The sequence below is a fragment of the Pezoporus flaviventris genome, unplaced genomic scaffold (assembly GCF_033815535.1).
Source record: "Pezoporus flaviventris isolate CSIRO_AGI_PZ_B2104156 unplaced genomic scaffold, CSIRO_AGI_Pfla_v1 ptg000866l, whole genome shotgun sequence".
In the NCBI taxonomy this organism is placed as follows: domain Eukaryota; kingdom Metazoa; phylum Chordata; class Aves; order Psittaciformes; family Psittacidae; genus Pezoporus; species Pezoporus flaviventris.
The window spans coordinates 1-21,526 of record NW_026893411.1 but is presented as its reverse complement, the minus strand read 5'-3'; the positions used below and the strand labels follow the sequence as shown (position 1 = coordinate 21,526).

General features: G+C 55.7%; 2 protein-coding genes across 2 annotated transcripts; one reads left to right on the top strand and one right to left on the bottom strand.

The window, feature by feature from the left end:
• Nucleotides 1-503: 503 nt before the first annotated feature.
• PABPN1 (poly(A) binding protein nuclear 1) lies at nt 504-4,026 on the bottom strand (the record flags this gene model as incomplete). Its single annotated transcript, XM_061444413.1, has 6 exons — nt 3,927-4,026; nt 1,997-2,111; nt 1,732-1,799; nt 1,548-1,654; nt 1,371-1,458; nt 504-678 (listed from the first exon to the last, which is right to left on the bottom strand). Coding segments are annotated over exons 2-6 (520 nt in total), but the record flags the coding sequence as incomplete, so codon positions are not given.
• Nucleotides 4,027-8,379: 4,353 nt separating this feature from the next.
• LOC133264584 (large neutral amino acids transporter small subunit 2-like) lies at nt 8,380-19,743 on the top strand. Its single transcript, XM_061444414.1, is given in 10 exon segments — nt 8,380-8,485; nt 9,626-9,830; nt 10,449-10,603; nt 12,022-12,147; nt 13,362-13,515; nt 14,156-14,279; nt 15,375-15,392; nt 15,394-15,479; nt 15,610-15,706; nt 19,576-19,743. Coding segments are annotated over 10 exon segments (1,233 nt in total). The 5' UTR covers nt 8,380-8,385.
• Nucleotides 19,744-21,526: the final 1,783 nt, after the last annotated feature.

The following is a 21,526-nucleotide window of genomic DNA, read 5'->3' as shown; positions in this document are numbered from 1 at the left end:
TGATATAGGTGGATATAATGGGGCTATGGGGGGGTCTATAGGGGGGATTTTGAGGGGTCTATAGGGGGGTCCATAGGGGGATACAATGGGGTTATGTGGGGGTCCATAGGGAATATGGGGGGGGAAATAAGGGCGGATAAAGGGAATATATAGAACAAGGATATAGCGGGTATGAAGCCCCAAACCCCAGTTAGTACCCCTATAGACCCCCGCAGACCCCCTGTAGGCCCCCACAGACCCCCTGTAGGACCCCATATCCCCCCATATCCCCCACATAGACCCCCATATCCCCCCTGTAGGACCCCACAGACCCATATCCCCCCTATATCGCCCCATATCCCCCCATATCCCCCCTGTAGACCCCCATATCCCCCCCATAGACCCCCATATCCCCCCCATAGGACCCCATATCCCTCCCCAGACCCCCATATCCCCCCCATAGACCCCCATATCCCCCCCATAGGACCCCCATATCCCTCCCCAGACCCCCATATCCCCCCCACAGGACCCCATATCGCCCCCCAAGCACCTGTACGCCCTCCCTCGGGCCCGGCTGTACCCGCTGTAGAAGCGGGCCCTGGAGGCGCTGAAGCCGCCGGCGCGGCCCCGGAAGCGGCTGCGGGGGAAGCCCCTGTCCGTGGTGCTGATCCCGGGCCGGTTCGTGCGCTTCGGGATCACCTGGGCGGGGCGACAGGGCGGAGCTTAGCCATATATGGGGGACAGTGAGGGGAAAGGGGGTGTGGTTTAGACATATAGGGGAGGAGCCAACGGTAAAGAGGCACGGTTTAGCCATATAGGGGTGGCAGCGAGTCTAAAGGGGCGTGGTTTAGCCATATGTGGGTGGTGCTAATGGCAAAGGGGCGTGGTTTAGTCATATAGAATATATAGGAGCTCCATATACCCCTTTAAGGGGTACCTATATATCCCTATAGGAGAGATCTATACAACCCTATAGCAGCGCTCTATATACCCCTATAGGACTCTATAAATGAATCTATATATCCCATAAGAGGCCTCTATATACCCCTATAGAAGGACTCCATATACCCCTATGGGGGGCTCTAGATACCCCTATAAGGGGGATCTATACACCCCTAAAGGAGGACTCTGTATACCCCTATAGGAGGACTCCATATACCCCTATGGGGGCTCTATATACCCCTATAAGAGGACTCTATACACCCCTATAGGAGGACTCTGTATGCTCCTATGGGGGCTCTATATACCCCTATAAGAGGACTCTATACACCCCTATAGGAGGACTCTGTATACTCCTATGGGGGCTCTATATACCCCTATTAAGAGGACTCTATACACCCCTATAGGAGGACTCTCTATACCCCTATAGGGGGCTCTATAGGGGGCCCTACCTTGATCTGCCTCCCTCGGAAGAGGGACTCATCCAGGGCCATCGATGTCCGCACGGACTCCTTGTCGGAGAACTCGATGTAGGCGAAGCTGGAAGGGGCACGGGGGGTCCGTTACGGCCCCTACGGGGATTTTGGGGTGAAATCCAGGGGTTTTGGGTCATTTTGGGCGGCACGCACCCCTTTGGGTGCCCGCTGTACTTGTCACACAGGATGGTGACGCGGTTGACGGAGCCGCAGCCATGGAAGTGGGCCTCCAGCTCCTCCGCCGTCGCCCCATAGTCCACCTGCAGGGGGGCAAGAGGGGGCCCAGTCACCCCTACGGCACTTGGGCGGCAGCCCCACTGAGGCCCCATTGACTCACGTTGCCCACGTAGATGGAGCGAGCGTCGGCTTCCATCTTCTCCTCCAAGGACATGATGACCGGGCCGGCTGCAGGGGACACAGACACCCCATAGAGCCCCATAGCGCCCCACAGGCACCCTGTAGGCACCCTACAAAGCCCCACAGACCCCCTATAGAGGCCCATAGGCACCTTACAGTGCCCATAGTCCCCCACAGACCCCACATAGACCCGTGTAGAGCCCCACAGACCCCCCATAGAGCCCCACAACCCCCTATGGACCCACCATTGCCCGGCGGGGGGCTCATGTTCATCTGTTTCTCCACCTCGTTCTGCAGCTCCTTGAGCTTCTCGGCCTCCTCCTCCATCTCCCGCACCCGGGCCTTGATGGCCTCCAGCTCCTGGGGGGGCAACAGGGGAGGAGTGGGGCCATGCACCCCATAACCCCCCTATAGCCCCCCCATAACCATATTGCCCCTATAGCACCATATAATAACCCCTATATTCTCTCTATAACCCTTATATCTGCTTCACAACCCTCTATAACCCTCAGAGCTCCTCTGTAACCCCCTATAACCCCTTTATAATGCCCCCATATCCCCTCTATAACCCCCGTATTTCCCCTGTAGCACCATATAATAACCCCTACATCCTCCCTATAACCTGCATAACCCCCCAATATCACCATAAAATATACCCTCTATAACCCCATAAAGCGCCCCATATCCCCCCATAACGGCATATAATAACACCTATATCCCCAAGAACCACATAAAGTCCCCCATATCCGCCCTATAACCCCCATATTCCCTCAGGACACCATGAAACGCCTATATCCCACCTGTAACACTATATAGCTCCCTATATGACCCATATCCCCCTCCATAACACCCATAAGCCTTCTATAACTCCCACATGCCCCCTATAGCACCATATAACCCCTAAATCCCCCCTATAACACTATATAGCTCCTTATATCACCCCTATAACCCCCATAGCCCCCTATAGCACCATATAACCCCTATATCCCCCTACAGCACCATATATCCCCTAAATCCCCCCATAACACTATATATCTCTTTATATCACCCCTATAACCCCCCTATAGCACCATATAACCCCTAAATCCCCCCTATAACGCTATATAACTCCCTATACCCCCCATAACCCCCCGATAGCACCATATAATCCCCCATATCCCCCCATAACACTATAGAGCTCCCTGTACCTCCCATATCCCCCCATAAGAACCCCTATATTCCCTATAACACCAAGAAGCCCCCCGTATGCCCCTATATTCCCCCATAGCACCATATAATCCCCCATAACACTATATAGCTCCCTATAACCCCGCTATAGCACCATATAACCCCTAAATCCCCCCTATAACAATATACAGCTCCTTATATCACCCCTATAACCCCCTTAGAGCACCATATAACCCCTATATCCCCCCTATAACCCAGATATCCCCCTACAGCACCCCATAAGAACCCCTATATCCCCTATAACGCCAAGAAGCGCCCTATATCCCCCCATAACACCGTAGAGCTCCTTATATCACCCCTATAACCCCCATATAACCCCCAAATCCCCCCTATAACCCAGATATCCCCCCGTAGCAACCCACAAGAACCCCTATATCCCCCTATAACGCCAAGAAGCGCCCTATATACCCCCATAACACTATAGAGCTCCTTATATCACCCCTATAACCCCCCTAGAGCACCATATAACCCCCAAATCCCCCCTATAACCCAGATATCCCCCCTAGAACACCCCACAAGAACCCCTATATCCCCCTATAACGCCAAGAAGCGCCCTATATCCCCCCTATATCCCCCCATAACACTATAGAGTTCCTTATATCACCCCTATAACCCCCTAGAGCACCATATAACCCCCAAATCCCCCCTATAACCCAAATATCCCCCCTATAGCACCCCGTAAGAACCCCTATAACTCCAAGAAGCGCCCTATATCCCCCCATAACACTATAGAGCTCCTTATATCACCCCTATAACCCCCCTAGAGCACCATATAACCCCTATATCCCCCCAATAACCCAGATACCTCCCCACAGCACCCCGTAAGTACCCCTATAACGCCAAGAAGCGCCCTATATCCCCACACAACCCCCCACAACGCTGTATAGCCCCCCCGTCCCCGCCACGTGACCCTTTTCCCGCCATCTCAGACCACGTGCTCCCCGTTACCGGGTCCTCAATGGCGGCGTCCCCTCCGTCGCCATCGCCCAGCCCGGCCTCCTCCTCCTCCAGCTCCTCGGCGCCCTCCTGCGGCGGGTGCGGGCGGCGGCAGCGCCGGAACCGGAACCGGCACCGGCACCGGGAACCCCCCCCCCTCCTCCTCCTCCTCCTCCTCCTCCTCCTCCGCCCCCACCGGGGGCCGGCTCCCCCCCGGCCCCGCCGCTCCCCCCGCGGCCCCGCGGCCTCCTCCGCCCCCCGCCGCCCTCCCGAGCCCCGCGGCCTCCTCCGGCCCGCCCGCCCCGACCCCGTTGCCGTAATGGGCTCCGCTGTCCCCCGCGGCCCGGAGCCGCTCCCGGAGGCCGCGGCCGCCGCCGCTTCGGCCCCGCGCTGCCCCGCACCGCCGCCCCGCAGCGCCGCCATGGCCGCCCCGAGCCCGACTGAGCCTGCGCGCCGCGGGGCGGCGGGGCTTACGTGAGGCGGCGGCCAATGGCAGGCCGCGCGGGGGGCGCGGGGGGCGGGCTTGGCGGGCGGAGGGCCAATGGGAGCGCGAGGACGGGGGAAGGGGCGGTGCTTGCGCTTGAAGGGGACGCGCGGAGGGCGGGAAGCGGGTCGGCCCTGAGGCGGCGGGCGGCGGGCGGGTTTAACCCCATTTTAACCCGTTTTAAGCCAAATTTAACCCGTTTTAACCCAAATTTAACCCGTTTTAACCCAAATTTAACCGATTTAACCCAATTTTAACCCCATTTTAACCGGTTTTAACCCAAATTTAACTGGTTTTAACCCGGTTTAACCCGATTTTAACCCGTTTTAACCCAAATTTAACTGGTTTTAACCCGATTTAACCCAATTTTAACCAGATTTAAACCAATTTTAACCCAATTTTAACCCGGTTTAACCCAATTTTAACCAGATTTAAACCAATTTTAACCCCATTTTAACTCGGTTAACCCAATTTTAACCCGGTTTAACCCAATTTTAACCCGGTTTAACCCAATTTTAACCCGGTTTAACCCAATTTTAACCGATTTTAACCGCTTTTAACCCAATTTTAAGCGCTTTTACCGGTTTTAACCCAATTTTAACCGATTTTAATCCAATTTTAAACGCTTTTAACCGGTTTTAACCCAATTTTAACCAATTTTTAAACCGGTTTTAACCCAATTTTAACCATTTGAACTCAATTTTAACCGGTTTTAGCCCAATTTTAACCCATTTTAACCTAATTTTAACCCGGTTTAACCCATTTTTAACTGGTTTTAACCCGGTTTAACCCAGTTTTAACCCAATTTTAACCCAGTTTTAACCCGTTTTAACCCATTTTAACCCGTTTTTAACTGGTTTTAACACAATTTTAACCCATTTTTAACCCACTTTTAACCAGGTTTAACCCAATTTTAACCGGTTTTCACCTATTTTTAACCCGTTTTAACCCATTTTTGACAGGTTTTCACCCATTTTTGACCGGTTTTCACCCATTTTTAACCATTTAAAAGGCGTTTTTAGCGTAGGGAAAGCTTTTTTAGCCTTTTTTGCCTTTTAAGCGTTTTTTTGCACCCGTTTTCATCCTTTTTTGACCCATTTTCTAAATTTGAACCCATTTCTAACCTCTTTTTAGTCATTTTTTGTCACTTGGAATCCCTTTTTAGCCGATTTCGCTTTTCAAACACATTTTAAACCATTTTAATCTTTTTAAACCCATTTTTTACCCACTTTTAACCTTTATAAGCCTTTTAAACGCATTTTTAACCTTTATAAACAGTTTTACCCCATTTTTAACATTTATAAAAGGGTTTTACCCCGTTTTTAACCTTTATAACCCTTTTTTACCCCATTTTTACCCTTTATAAACCCTTTTGAACCATTTCCCGGCACAGTTGACCTCAGAAAATCACCCTTTTGATCGATTTTGACCCATTTTACCCCTTTACAGGTGTTTTGTAGCCAATGGGAAACACCCCGCCCCTTCTTAATGCCTTTTTAACCCGTTTTTAACCTATTTTTACCCCTTTTTGACCGGGTTTTACACCTTTTTACCCTTTTAAACCCATTTTCTAGCACTTTTTACCACAGAAAATCCCAGATTGGAGGGATTTTGATGCATTTCCCACCTCGGTGCAATGGGATATGGCGGAATAGTGGGGATAAAGGGGTGCATTAACGGGCTATAGGGGGATAAAGGGGGGTATAATGGGATATAGGGGGATAAAGGGGGGTATAATGGGATATAGGGGGGATAAAGGGGTGCATAACGGGCTATAGGGGGATAAAGGGGGGTATAATGGGCTATAGGGGGATAAAGGGGGGTATAATGGGATATAGGGGGGATAAAGGGGTGCATAATGGTCTATAGGGGGGATAAAGGGGTGCATCATGGGCTATAGGGGGATAAAGGGGGGTATAATGGGATATAGGGGGGATAAAGGGTGCATAATGGGCTATAGGGGGGATAAAGGGGTGCATAATGGGCTATAGGGGGATAAAGGGGGGTATAATGGGATATAGGGAGGATAAAGTGGTATATAATGGGATATAGGGGGGCTAAAGGGGTATATAATGGGATATAGGAGAGTTAAAGGGCTATATAATGGGATATAGGAGGGAAATAAGGATATATAATGGGATATAGGAGGGAAATAGGAGTATATAATGGGATATAGCGGGGATAAAGGGGTATCTAATGGGATATAGGGCAGGTAACGGGATATATAACGGGATATAACGGGTATAAAGGGGTGCATTAGGGGATATCGAGGCTCTATAGAGCTCTATAAGGGTTCTATAGGGGCTCTATAGGGCTCCATAAGGGCCCCCATAGGCGCCCGCAGCTCCCTATAAGGGCACGGGGAGGGGGGGCTCGTCCCGGCCCTTCCCACCGGGAATGGCGGCCCGGCCCCACGTGACCCCCATTCCCTTCCTTCCTCCTCCTCCTCCTCCTCCTCCTCCTCCTGGAGCCGCACCTGAGGGCGAAGGTCCCGGACACGGTACGGGCACCCCTATAGGGGCCTATGGGGCCTATGGGGCCCTTAAATACCCCCTTAAACCCCCTTGGGACCCCCTGAAATCCCCTTTGGAACCGCGTGGATCCCTATGGAACCCCTTAGACCCACCTTAAAGGCCCCTTAAACCCCATGGGAACTCCTTAACCCCCACCTTTGGGCCCCTATGGAACCCCTTAAATTCCCTTAAAATCCCCCTTTGGGCCCCTTAAACCCCATTGGAACTCCTTACCCCCCTTTGGGCCCCTATGGAACCCCTTAAATTCCCTTTAAATTCCCCTTTGGGCCCCTTAAACCACATTGGAACTCCTTACCCCCCTTTGGGCCCCTATGGAACCCCTTAAATTCCCTTTAAATTCCCCTTTGGGCCCCTTAAACCACATTGGAACTCCTTACCCCCCCTTTGGGCCCCTATGGAACCCCTTAAATTCCCTTTAAATTCCCCTTTGGGCCCCTTAAACCCCATTGGAACTCCTTAAACCCCCGTAAAGCCCCCCTTGGGCCCCTATGGACCCTTATGGACCCCCTTAAACCACCTTAAAACCCCTTTAAAGCCCCCCTTGGGGGCCCTATGGACCCTTATGGAACCCCTTAAACCATCTTAAAACCCCTTTAAAGCCCCCCTTGGGCCCCTATGGAACCCCTTAAACCACCTTAAAACCCCTTTAAACCCCCCCTGGGGCCCCTTAAACCCCATTGGAACAGCTTGGGCCCCCCTTAAGCCCTATTTAAACCCTCTCTTTGGGCCCCTTTAAGCCCCTCTTTACACCCCATAGACCCCCTTAAACCCCTTTGGGCCCCATTTCCCCCCCATTTAACCTCATTTTTTCCCCATTTCCCCCCATTTCTCCCTCCTTTAACCCCATTTTCCCCCATTTTCCCCCATTTTCAACTCTTTTAACCCCATTTTCCACCCCATTTCCACTTCTTTTAACCCCATTTCCCCTACTTTTAACCCCATTTTCCCCCTTTTAACCCAATTTTTCCCCATTTAACCCCATTTTCCCCTCTTTTACCCCCTTTAACCCCATTTTCCCCATCTAACCCCATTTCCCCCTCCTTTAATCCCCTTTTCCACCCCCTTTAACCCCATTTTCCCTCATTTAACCCCATTTTCCCCTCTTTTAACCCCATTTCCATGCCATTTAACCCCATTTCCCCATCTAACCCCATTTCCACGCCATTTAACTGCATTTTCCCCCATTTTCCCCTCTTTTAACCCCGTTTTCCACCCCATCTAACCCCATTCCCCCATTTAACCCCATTTTCCCCTCTTTTAACCCCATTTTCCCCTCTTTTAACCCCATTTCCATGCCATTTAACCCCATTTTCCCCCATTTTCCCCTCTTTTAATCCCATTTTCCCCTCTTTTAACCCCTTTTTTCACCCCTTTTAATCCCATTTCCCCCCATTTTCCCCTCTTTTAACCCCATTTCCCCCCCTTGCAGCCCCAGGACCCCCCCACGGCCGCCATGGTAGAAGGGACCCCAAAGACGGGGGCGCCCCCTGGCGGCGCGGGGGTGTCCCTGAAGAAGGAGATCGGGCTCCTGAGCGCCTGCGGCATCATTGTGGGTGAGCACTGATTTGGGGCCAATTCCTGCGGGTTTGGGGCTTTTTCCTGCGCTTTGGGGCATTGTCCTTCTTTTTGGGGGCATATTCCTTCATTTGGGGTCATTTTCCTTCATTTTGGGGGGTTATTCTATCATTTAGGGGTGGTAGTCCCACTATTTGGGTCATAATTGCATGCTTTGGGGGTTTATTCCCAGTTTTGGGGGGCTATTCCTTCATTTTGGGGCTATTCCTTCATTTTCAGCTGTTATCCACACATTGGGGCTTACGTTCATTCATTTCTCCCCCATTGTCCCCATTCCCCCCATTCCCCCATTGACCCCCATTCATTCCCATCCCCATTCACACCATTGACCCCCATTCCTCCACTGACCCCCATTCATTCCCACCCCCATTGCCCCCCATTCATTCCCATCCCTATTCCCCCCCATTGTTCCCCATTCATTCCCATCCCCTTTCACCCCATTGACCCCAATTCCCCCCATTGACCCCCATTCATTCCCACCCCCATTGACCCCCCTTTACCCCCATTCATTCCCATCCCCATTCCCCCCATTGACCCCCTTGCCCCCCATTGATCACATTGTTTCCCATTCATTCCCATTGCCCCCCATGGATCCCATTGTCCCCTCATTCATCCCCATTGATCCCATTGCCCCCCATTCATTCCCACCTGCATTGACCCCATTGCCCCCATTGCCCCCCATTCATTCCCATCCCCATTGATCCCATTGCCCGCCATTGCCCCCATTGCCCCCCCATTGCCCCCCATTCATTCCAATCCCCACTGCCCCCCATTGATCCCACTGCCCCCCATTCATTCCCATTGCCCCCCATTCATTCCCATTGTCCCCCATGGATCCCATTGTCCCCCCATTCATCCCCATGGATCCCATTGTTCCCCCATTCATCCCCATTGCCCCCCATCGCCCCCCATTCATTCCCATCCCCATTGATCCCATTGCCCCCCATTGATCCCATTGCCCCCCATTGATCCCACTGCCCCCCATTGATCCCATTGCACCCCATTGATCCCACTGCCCCCTATTGACCCCATTGCACCCCATTGATCCCACTGCCCCCCATTCATTCCCATCCCCACTGCCCCCCATTGACCCCACTGCCCCCCATTGATCCCCATAGGGAACATCATCGGCTCGGGGATCTTCATCTCCCCCCGGGGGGTGCTGGCGCACGCGGGCTCCGTGGGGCTGGCGCTGCTGCTGTGGGGGGGGGCGGGCGTGCTCACAGCCATGGGGGCCCTGTGCTACGCGGAGCTGGGCCTCAGCATCCCCCGCGCGGGGGGGGACTACGCCTACGTCAAGGACGTCTTCGGGGGCCTCGTGGGGTGAGCCGCGCCCCCCACAGCCGCAATGGGGCTGACCCATAGCATCAGTGGGGCTGCCCCATAGCGGCAAAGGGGATGGGCCAGAGAATCCATTCTCCCCCATCACCCCTATCCCCATTTACCCCCATGACTCCCCATCCCCATTCACCCCGTTCACCCCCATTTACCCCCATTACCCCCATCCCATTGATCCCCATTCATCCCCATTGACCCCCATAGACCCCCGTTCACCCCCATTACCCCCATCCCATTGATCCCCATTCATCCCCATTTACCCCCATTGACCCCGATTTACCCCATTCACCCCCATTACCCCCATCCCCATCGGTCCCCATTCATCCCCATTGACACCCACTGATCCCCATTGACCCCCATTACCCCCATCCCCATTGATCCCCATGGACCCCCATAGACCCCCATTCCCCCCTTGACCCCCACTGACCTCCATTCCCCCCATCCCCATTGACCCCCATTCCCCCATTGACCCCCATTCCCCCCATCCCCATTGACCCCATAGACCCCCATTCCCCCCCATTCCCCCCCATTGACCCCACTGATCCCCATTGAGCCACACTGGCCCCCATTGACCCGCACTGACCCCCGCTGGCGCCATGGCAGGTTCCTGCGGCTCTGGGTCTCGGTGCTGGTGATCCTCCCCACCACGCAGGCCGTCATCGCCCTCACCTTCGCCACCTCCCTCCTGACCCCGCTGGTGCCGCGGGGCTGCCCCTTGCCCGAGCCCGCCCTCAGGCTGCTGGCGGCCGCCGCGCTGCGTGAGTGGGGGGAACACCCGAAACTGGGGGGGTTCGGCACAGATCGGGGAGGTTTACACCGGAATTGGGGGGGTTTACACCAAAATTGGGAAATTTACACCAAAGTTGGGGAAATTTACACCAGAATTGGAAAATTTACACCAAAATTGGGGAAATTTACACCAAAGTTGGGAAATTTACACCAAAGTTGGGGAAATTCACACCAAAATTGGGGGAATTTACACCAGAATTGGGAAATTCACACAAAAATTGGGAAATTTACACCAAAATTGGGGGAATTTACACCAAAATTGGGAAATTTACACCAAAGTTGGGGAAATTTACACCAAAGTTGGGGAAATTGAAACCAGATTTGGGAAATTTACACCAAAATTGGGGAAATTTACACCGGAATTGGAAAATTTACACCAAAATTGGGGAAATTTACACCAAAGTTGGGGAAATTTACACCAAAATTGGGGGAATTTACACCAAAATTGGGGAAATTTACACCAAAGTTGGGAAATTTACACCAAAGTTGGGGAAATTCACACCAAAATTGGGGGAGTTTACACCAGAATTGGGAAATTCACACCAAAATTGGGAAATTTACACCAAAATTGGGGGAATTTACACCAGAATTGGGAAATTTACACCAAAGTTGGGGAAATTTAGACCAGAATTGGGAAATTTACAACAGAGTTGGGAAATTTACACCAAAATTGGGGAAATTTACAACAGAATCAGGGAAATTTACACCAATGTTGGGGAAATTTACACCAGAATTGGGAAATTTACACCAGAATTGGGAAATTTACACCAAAATTGGGAAAATTTCCACCAGAACTGGGAAATTTACACCAAAATTGGGGAAATTTACACCAAAGTTGGGGAAATTTACACCAAATCGGGGACATTTACACCACAATCAGGGAAATTCAGCTGAAATCGGGGAAATACACCCAGAATTGGGGAAATTCAGCCCCAAATAGGTGAAATCTATACCAAAATTGGTGAAATGCACCCAAAATTGCACCACTCTATACCCCCCTATACCCTCCTATACCCTGCTATACCCCGTATACCCCTTATACCTCTCTATACCTGCTATACCCCCTATAATCCCCTATACCACCTATAACCCCCCCTACCCCTATAGACCCCCTTAGCCCCCTATACCCTCCTATACCCCCTTATACCCCCTATACCCCCCTACACCCCTCTGTAGGCCCCTATACCCCTCTACACTCCCCTATACCCCCTGTACCCCTCTATACTCCTATCCACCCCATCCCCCCCTATACCCCTCTATACCCGCCTATACCCCCTATCCCCCCCAATACCTGTCTATAGGGCCCTATACCCCCCATACCCCCCATAGGCCCCCATAGCCCCTGGCGCCCCGCAGCCCCCTCTAGCGGCCGCCGCTGCCGTTGCAGTGCTGCTGACCTGGGTTGGCTGCAGCAGCGCCCGCTGGGCCACGCGCGTCCAGGACCTCTGCACCGCCGGCAAGCTCGTGGCGCTGGGCATCGTCATCGGAGCCGGCCTGCACCGCATCGGCACGGGTCAGTGACCAAAAACACCCCAAAACACCCCAAAAACACCCCCAAAACACCTGCACCGCATCGGCACGGGTCAGTGACCAAAAACACCCCAAAAACACCCCCAAAACACCTGCACCGCATCGGCACGGGTCAGTGACCAAAAACACCCCAAAACACCCCAAAAACACCCCCAAAACACCTGCACCGCATCGGCACGGGTCAGTGACCAAAAACACCCAAAAACACCCCAAAAACACCCCCAAAACACCCCAAAACACCTGCACCGCATCGGCACGGGTCAGTGACCAAAAACACCCCAAAACACCCCAAAAACACCCCCAAAACACCTGCACCGCATCGGCACGGGTCAGTGACCAAAAACACCCCAAAACACCCCAAAACCACCCCCAAAACACCTGCACCGCATCGGCACGGGTCAGTGACCAAAAACACCCAAAAACACCCCAAAAACACCCCCAAAACACCTGCACCGCATCGGCACGGGTCAGTGACCAAAAACACCCCAAAACACCCCAAAAACACCCCCAAAACACCCCAAAACACCTGCACCACATCACCACGGGTCAGTGACCAAAAACACCCCAAAACACCCCAAAAACACCCCCAAAACACCCCAAAACACCTGCACCACATCACCACGGGTCAGTGACCAAAAACACCCAAAAACACCCCAAAAACACCCCCAAAACACCTTGAAACACCCATAGACCACATAGACCCCCTATAACCCCCATTATCCCCTGATAGCCCCCCATACCACCCCACAGACCCCCTATAACACCCCACAGACCCCATATACCACCCCATAGACCCCCTATAACCCATATGGACCCCCTATAGACCCCCATGACACCCCATAGACCCCCTATGACACCCCATAGACCCCCTATAACCCCTATAGACCCCCTATAACTCCCCCTGTGACACCCCACAGACCCCCATTACCCCCCATAGCCCCCCTGTAATACCCCATAACCCCCCTATAACACCCCACAGACCCCATATACCACCCCATAGACCCCCTATAACCCATATAGACCCCCTATAGACCCCCTATGACACCCCATAGACCCCCTATGACACCCCATAGACCCCCTATAACCCCTATAGACCCCCTATGACACCCCATAGCCCCCCTATAACCCCTATAGACCCCCATAACTCCCCCTATGACACCCCATTACCCCCCCTATAACCCCCCCCTTGCCCCATAGGGCAGCCCGGGTGGCTGAGCCCGGCTCAGGCCTTCCAGGCGTGGGTGCCGCCGAGCGGGGGGGGCCTGGCCCTGGCCTTCCTGCAGGGCTCCTTCGCCTACGGGGGGTGGAACTTCCTCAACTACGTCACCGAGGAGCTGCGCCAGCCCCACAGGTGCCTGCGGGGTGAAGCCGGGGGGGTTTGGGTCCCTTTGGGTCGGTTTGGGTCAGTTTGGGGTGAATCCAGGGGGATTTGGGTCCCTTTGGGGTGAATCCAGGGGGATTTGGGTCAGTTTGGGGTGAATTCAGGGGGGTTTGGGTCAGTTTGGGGTGAATTCAGGGGGGTTTGGGTCAGTTTGGGGTGAATCCGGGGGGATTTGGGTCAGTTTGTTGTGAATCCGGGGGGATTTGGGTCAGTTTGGGGTGAATCCGGGGGGATTTGGGTCAGTTTGGGGTGAATCCAGGGGGATTTGGGTCAGTTTGGGGTGAATCCGGGGGGATTTGGGTCAGTTTGGGGTGAATCCAGGGGGAGTTTTTGGTTCATTTCGGGTTCATTTTTGGTTCATTTTGGGTTCATTTCTGGTTCATTTTGGGTTCATTTTGGGTCATTTCGGTTCATTTTGGGTTCATTTTGGGTCATTTTGGGTCATTTCGGTTCATTTTGGGTCATTTTGGGTTCATTTTGGTTCATTTTGGGTCATTTTGGGTCATTTCGGTTCATTTTGGTTCATTTTGGGTCATTTTGGTTCATTTTGGGTTCATTTCGGGTAATTTTGGGTCATTCCGTGCGAGCTGCCGCCCCCTGTGCCCCACAGGAACCTCCCCCTCGCCATCTTCATCTCCATCCCATTGGTCACCTTCGTCTACGTGGCCGCCAACGCCGCCTACGTCACCGCCATGGACCCCCAGGAGATCCTCCAATCAGAGGCCGTCGCCGTCGTAAGCCACGCCCCCTTCACGCCATAAGACACGCCCCCTCCCTGAAGCCACGCCCCCTCCGTGCCACACATCCTGCCCCATAACCTGCCCCCTATCCCCCCATAACCCGCCCCCTATCCCCCCATAACCCGCCCCCTATCCCCCCCATAACCAACCCCCTATACCCCCCATAACTTACCCCCTATCTCCCCCATAACCAACCCCCTATACCCCCCATAACTTACCCCCTATCTCCCCCCATAACCCGCCCCCATCCCCCCCATAACCCGCCCCCTATCCCCCCCATTACCTACCCCCATCTCAACCCCCATAACCTGCGCCCTGTATCCCCCCATAACCTACCCCCTATCCCCCCCATAACCCGCCATCTCCTGCCCCATAACCTGCCCCCTATCTCCTGCCGTATAACCTACCCTCCTCTCCCGCCCTATAACCCGCCCCCATCCCCCCCATAACCTGACCCCTATCCCCTCCATAACCTACCCCCTATCTCAACCCCTATAACCCGCCCCCTGTACCCCCCCCAAGCCGCCCCTATCCCCCCCATAACCAACCCCCTATCTCCCCATAACCCGCCCACTGTACCCCCCCCAACCCGCCCCCTATCCCCCCCATAACCCGCCCTCTATCTCCTGCCCCATAACCCGCCCACTGTACCCCACCCAACCTGCCCCCTATCTCCTGCCCCATAACCAACCCCCTATCCCCCCCATAACCCGCCCCCTATCTCCTGCCCCATAACCTACCCCCTGTACCCCCCCATAACCCACCCCCTATCCCCCCATAACCAACCCCCTATCCCCCCCATAACCCACCCCCTATCCCCCCATAACCAACCCCCTATCCCCCCCATAACCAACCCCCTATACCCCCCATAACCAACCCCCTATACCCCCCATAACTTACCCCCTATCTCCCCCCCATAACCCGCCCCCTATCCCCCCCATAACTACCCCCATCTCAACCCCCATAACCGGCCCCCTATCTCCTGCCCCATAACCACCCCCCTGTACCCCCCCCCATAACCCGCCCCCTATCTCCCCCTAACCAACCCCCTGTACCCCCATAACCCGCCCCCTATCTCCCGCCCCACAGACCTTTGGTGAGCGGGCCCCTGGGCGCCCTGGCCTGGACCATGCCCGTGGGGGTCGCCCTCTCCACCTTCGGGGGGGTCAACGGCTCCCTCTTCACCTGCTCCAGGTGAGCTCCCCTGCCCCATAGCGCTCCCCTGCCCCATAGCGGGACGGGGCGGGGAGGGGCACGCCCCCCCCCGGGGGTGACGTCACGGAGGCGCCTTTGTGACGTCACGCGCGGGCGGCGCCCCCCGCAGGCTGCTGTACGCGGGGGCCCGCGAGGGGCAGCTCCCCCCGCTGCTGGGGATGATCCACGTGGAGCGGAGCACCCCCCTGCCGGCCCTGCTGCTGAGCGTGAGCACCCCCGCGACCCACGGAGACCCATAGGGACCCACAGCGACACATAGGGACCCACAGGGACCCATAGAGAACCATAGTGACACATAGAGAACCCATAGGGACCCATAGGGACCCACAGCGACACATAGGGACCCACAGGGACCCATAGAGAACCATAGAGAACCATAGTGACCCATAGAGACCCATAGGGACCCATAGAGACCCATAGGGACCCATAGAGACCCATAGGGACCCATAGAGATCCATAGGGATCCATAGAGAACCCATAGGGACACATAGAGACACATAGCAACCCATAGCGACCCACAGAGACCCATAGAGAACCCATAGCGACCCACAGCGACCCATAGAGAACCCATAGTGACCCATAGAGAACCCATAGGGACCCATAGGGATCCATAGAGACCCATAGAGACCCCTATAGTGACCCCCCTATAGAGACCCTATAGAGATCCCTGTAGAGACCCTATAGAAAGAGACCCCTATAGAGACTTCCCTATAGGGACCCTATAGAGAACCACCTATAGAGATCCCTATAGAGAGAGACCCCTATAGAGGGAGACCCTATAGAGAGAGACCCTATAGAGACCCCTATAGACACCCTTATAGAGACCCTATGGAGCCCCTATGGAGCCACCTACAGACACCCCTATAGACCTGCCTATGGCCCCTATAGACACCCCTATGGCCCCTGTAGAGCCACCTATGGTCCCTATAGACACCCCTATGGACCCTATAGACACCCCTATACTCCCTATAGGCCCACCCCATTGCCCCATAGACACCCCTATAGTCCCTATAGGCACACTCTCTTACCCTATAGACCCACCCCCTTGCCCTATAGACACCCCTATACTCCCTATAGACCCACCCCCTTGCCCCATAGACACCCTATAGTCCCTATAGACCCACTCTCTTACCCTATAATCCCTATAGACGCCCCTATAGTCCCTATAGACCCACCCCCTTGCCCCATAGGCACCCCTATAGTCCCTATAGACCCACTTTCTTGCCCTATACACCCACCCCCTTGCCCCATAGACACCCCTATATTCCCTATAGACCCACTCTCTTACCCTATAGTCCCTATAGACCCACTCTGTTACCCTATAGCCCCTACAGACCCAGTCTCTTACCCTATAGTCCCTATAGACCCACTCTGTTACCCTATAGACGCACCCCCTTGCCCCATAGACACCCCTGTAGTCCCTATAGACCCACTCTGTAGGGCCCTATAGCCCCTACAGACCCACTCTCTTACCCTATAGTCCCTACAGACCCACTCTCTTGCCCTATAGCCCCTATAGCCCCACTCTCTTGCCCTATAGCCCCTACAGACCCACTCTGTTGCCCTATAGCCCCTATAGCCCCACTCTGTTGCCCTATAGCCCCTACAGACCCACTCTCTTGCCCTATAGCCCTTACAGACCCACTGTCTTACCCTATAGCCCCTACAGACCCACTCTCTTGCCCTATAGCCCCTACAGACCCACTCTCTTGCCCCATAGCCCCTACAGACCCACTCTCTTGCCCTATAGCCCCTACAGACCCACTCTCTTGCCCCATAGCCCCTACAGACCCACTCTCTTACCCCATAGCCCCTACAGACCCACTCTCTTGCCCTATAGCCCCTACAGACCCACTCTCTTGCCCCATAGCCCCTACAGACCCACTCTCTTACCCTATAGCCCCTACAGACCCACTCTCTTGCCCCATAGCCCCTACAGACCCACTCTCTTACCCTATAGCCCCTACAGACCCACTCTCTTACCCTATAGCCCCTACAGACCCACTCTCTTGCCCTATAGCCCCTACAGACCCACTCTCTTGCCCCATAGCCCCTACAGACCCACTCTCTTGCCCCATAGCCCCTATAGACCCACTCTCTTACCCCATAGCCCCTACAGACCCACTCTCTTGCCCCATAGCCCCTACAGACCCACTCTCTTACCCCATAGCCCCTACAGACCCACTCTCTTGCCCTATAGCCCCTACAGACCCACTCTCTTGCCCCATAGCCCCTACAGACCCACTCTCTTACCCTATAGCCCCTACAGACCCACTCTCTTGCCCCATAGCCCCTACAGACCCACTCTCTTGCCCTATAGCCCCTACAGACCCACTCTCTTGCCCCATAGCCCCTACAGACCCACTCTCTTGCCCCATAGCCCCTACAGACCCACTCTCTTGCCCCATAGCCCCTATAGACCCACTCTCTTACCCTATAGCCCCTACAGACCCACTCTCTTACCCTATAGCCCCTACAGACCCACTCTCTTGCCCTATAGCCCCTACAGACCCACTCTCTTGCCCCATAGCCCCTACAGACCCACTCTCTTGCCCCATAGCCCCTATAGACCCACTCTCTTGCCCCATAGCCCCTACAGACCCACTCTCTTGCCCCATAGCCCCTACAGACCCACTCTCTTGCCCCATAGCCCCTACAGACCCACTCTCTTGCCCTATAGCCCCTACAGACCCACTCTCTTGCCCTATAGCCCCTACAGACCCACTCTCTTGCCCCATAGCCCCTACAGACCCACTCTCTTGCCCCATAGCCCCTACAGACCCACTCTCTTGCCCTATAGCCCCTACAGACCCACTCTCTTGCCCTATAGCCCCTACAGACCCACTCTCTTGCCCCATAGCCCCTACAGACCCACTCTCTTACCCCATAGCCCCTACAGACCCACTCTCTTGCCCTATAGCCCCTACAGACCCACTCTCTTGCCCCATAGCCCCTACAGACCCACTCTCTTACCCTATAGCCCCTACAGACCCACTCTCTTGCCCCATAGCCCCTACAGACCCACTCTCTTGCCCTATAGCCCCTACAGACCCACTCTCTTGCCCCATAGCCCCTACAGACCCACTCTCTTACCCCATAGCCCCTACAGACCCACTCTCTTGCCCCATAGCTCCTATAGACCCACTCTCTTACCCTATAGCCCCTACAGACCCACTCTCTTACCCTATAGCCCCTACAGACCCACTCTCTTGCCCCATAGCCCCTACAGACCCACTCTCTTGCCCCATAGCCCCTACAGACCCACTCTCTTGCCCCATAGCCCCTACAGACCCACTCTCTTGCCCCATAGCCCCTACAGACCCACTCTCTTGCCCTATAGCCCCTACAGACCCACTCTCTTGCCCTATAGCCCCTACAGACCCACTCTCTTGCCCCATAGCCCCTACAGACCCACTCTCTTACCCCATAGCCCCTACAGACCCACTCTCTTGCCCTATAGCCCCTACAGACCCACTCTCTTGCCCCATAGCCCCTACAGACCCACTCTCTTACCCTATAGCCCCTACAGACCCACTCTCTTGCCCCATAGCCCCTACAGACCCACTCTCTTGCCCTATAGCCCCTACAGACCCACTCTCTTGCCCCATAGCCCCTACAGACCCACCCTCTTACCCCTTAGCCCCTACAGACCCACTCTCTTGCCCCATAGCCCCTATAGACCCACTCTCTTACCCTATAGCCCCTACAGACCCACTCTCTTACCCTATAGCCCCTACAGACCCACTCTCTTGCCCCATAGCCCCTACAGACCCACTCTCTTGCCCCATAGCCCCTACAGACCCACTCTCTTGCCCCATAGCCCCTACAGACCCACTCTCTTGCCCCATAGCCCCTACAGACCCACTCTCTTGCCCCATAGCCCCTACAGACCCACTCTCTTGCCCCATAGCCCCTACAGACCCACTCTCTTGCCCCATAGCCCCTATAGACCCACTCACCACCCCCACGCCCCCCCCCCCAATTGACCCCATCCCCTCTCCCCCATTGGTCCCTTGCTCCCCCCTCCCTCTCTCCCATTGGCTGCCCGCCCCGCTGAAGCCCCGCCCCTCCGCAGTGCGCATCCACGCTGCTGATGCTGGTGAGCGGGGACACGGGGACGCTCCTGAACTACGTGGGATTCACGAACCTGCTGTGGTACGGGCTGAGCGTGTGCGCCCTGCTCGTCCTGAGGCACCGCAACGGGGGGAAACCGGCTCCAATGAGGGTGAGCCCTGCCCCATAGCGCTGCCCCATAGCGCTGCATCATAGAGACCTGCCCCATAGGGCTGAACCTGCTGTGGTACGGGCTGAGCGTGTGCGCCCTGCTCGTCCTGAGGCACTGCAACCGGGGCAAACCGGCTCCAATGAGGGTGAGCCCTGCCCCATAGCGCTGCCCCATAGCGCTGCCCCATAGAAACCTGCCCCATAGGGCTCAGATGCACACCTGCACTCATAGTGCTACATCAAGAGGGGGCTAAGCCACGCCCACCGCTCCCATAGCCACGCCCATTGTCAATAAGCCACGCCCACACCATATAAGGCATGCCTGCTACTGCTAAGCCACTCCCCCTTAAAGCCCATTCCCAGCCCCACAGAGTCTCCCATTGGTGGGGGGGGGGGGGGGGGCGGGTCCTCGGCTGACCCCGCCCCCTGCGGCATTATACCGCCCCCTGGTGGCCGTGCCGCAACGCAATGCCTGTAGCGCCCCATAGAGCCCCACAGCACCCCATAGCGCCCCACAGCACCCCATAGGGACCCCATAGCGCCCCATAGCTGCCCCACTGACATGCTCTCTCCCCCCCAGGTGTGGCTGTGGGTGCCGGTGGTCTACGTGGTGCTCTGGGCTCTGCTGCTGCTCTTCTCGCTGTGGGCCGAGCCCCTCGTCTGTGGGGTGGGCTTGGGGGTCACGGCCACCGGAGCCCCCCTCTACCTGATGATGGAGCGATGGGGGGCCCGCTACCCCCCCCTGCGCCGCGCAGTGGGTACGTCCTGCTATGGGGGGGCTATGGGGGCTACGGGGCGCTATAGGGGGGGTATGGGGGGCTATAGGGGGGTTATGGGGCCCTATGGGGGAGCTATGGGGCGCTATAGGGGGGGCTATGGGGCACTATGGGGGGCTATGGGGGGGCTGTGGGGCGCTATAGAGGGGCTATGGGGGGCTATAGGCAGCGCGTTGGGGTGCATCCAGCAGGGGGCGGGGTCAGCAGAGGACATGCCCCCCATTCCTGCTCAATGGGGGGCTCTATGGGGCTGGGTATGGGCTGCAAGGGGAGGGGTGGTGTGGGTGGTTATGGGTCTCTATGGGGTGCTATGGGGAGGGTGCTATGGGTCTCTATGGGGCGCTATGGGGATCTATGGGGCGCTATGGGGTCACAACCCCTCTCTGCAGCCTCCCTGACGCGCTTTGGGCAGCAGCTCTGCCTCGTTGTGTACCCTGACTGCGAGCCCCAGCCCCATAGCGAGCCCCATAGTGGGCCCCACAGCGACCTCCAGCCCCACGTGGAGCAGCAGCAGCCCCTCACGTGCCAGCCCCACAACTGAGCCACCCCTGTCCCATCCAACTCCAGCCCCACACCTGAGCCCTGTGGGGCTGCCCCACAAGTGCCTTCCCCTGCCCATAGCTCTGCCCCAGTGCCTTGGCTCTGCCCCCCCCCCCCTTCCCCCTGGCGCGTGAGGGGCTGCCCCATGGAGGAGCTCCCAGGTAAGAATGTGACCCATAGATCCCACCCCACATCCTGCCCCATAGCCCCCCACATCCTACCCCATAGCCCCCCATCTCCTGCCCCATAGCCCCCCATCTCCTGCCCCATATCCCCCCACATCCTGCCCCCCATCTCTCCCCACAGATCCGCCGAGCACCGCCCCCCGGAGGGGCGTGTCCAAGCATGGCCCCGCACCCTTTCCCCCACGCTCGTTACGTCATCGCCATGAGGGCGTGGCTTAGGGGGGAGGCGTGATGTCACGGCCTGACGTCAATAAACGTGTTTGCAGAGGAGGCTGCGTGGTGACGTCACGAAACGGAGGGG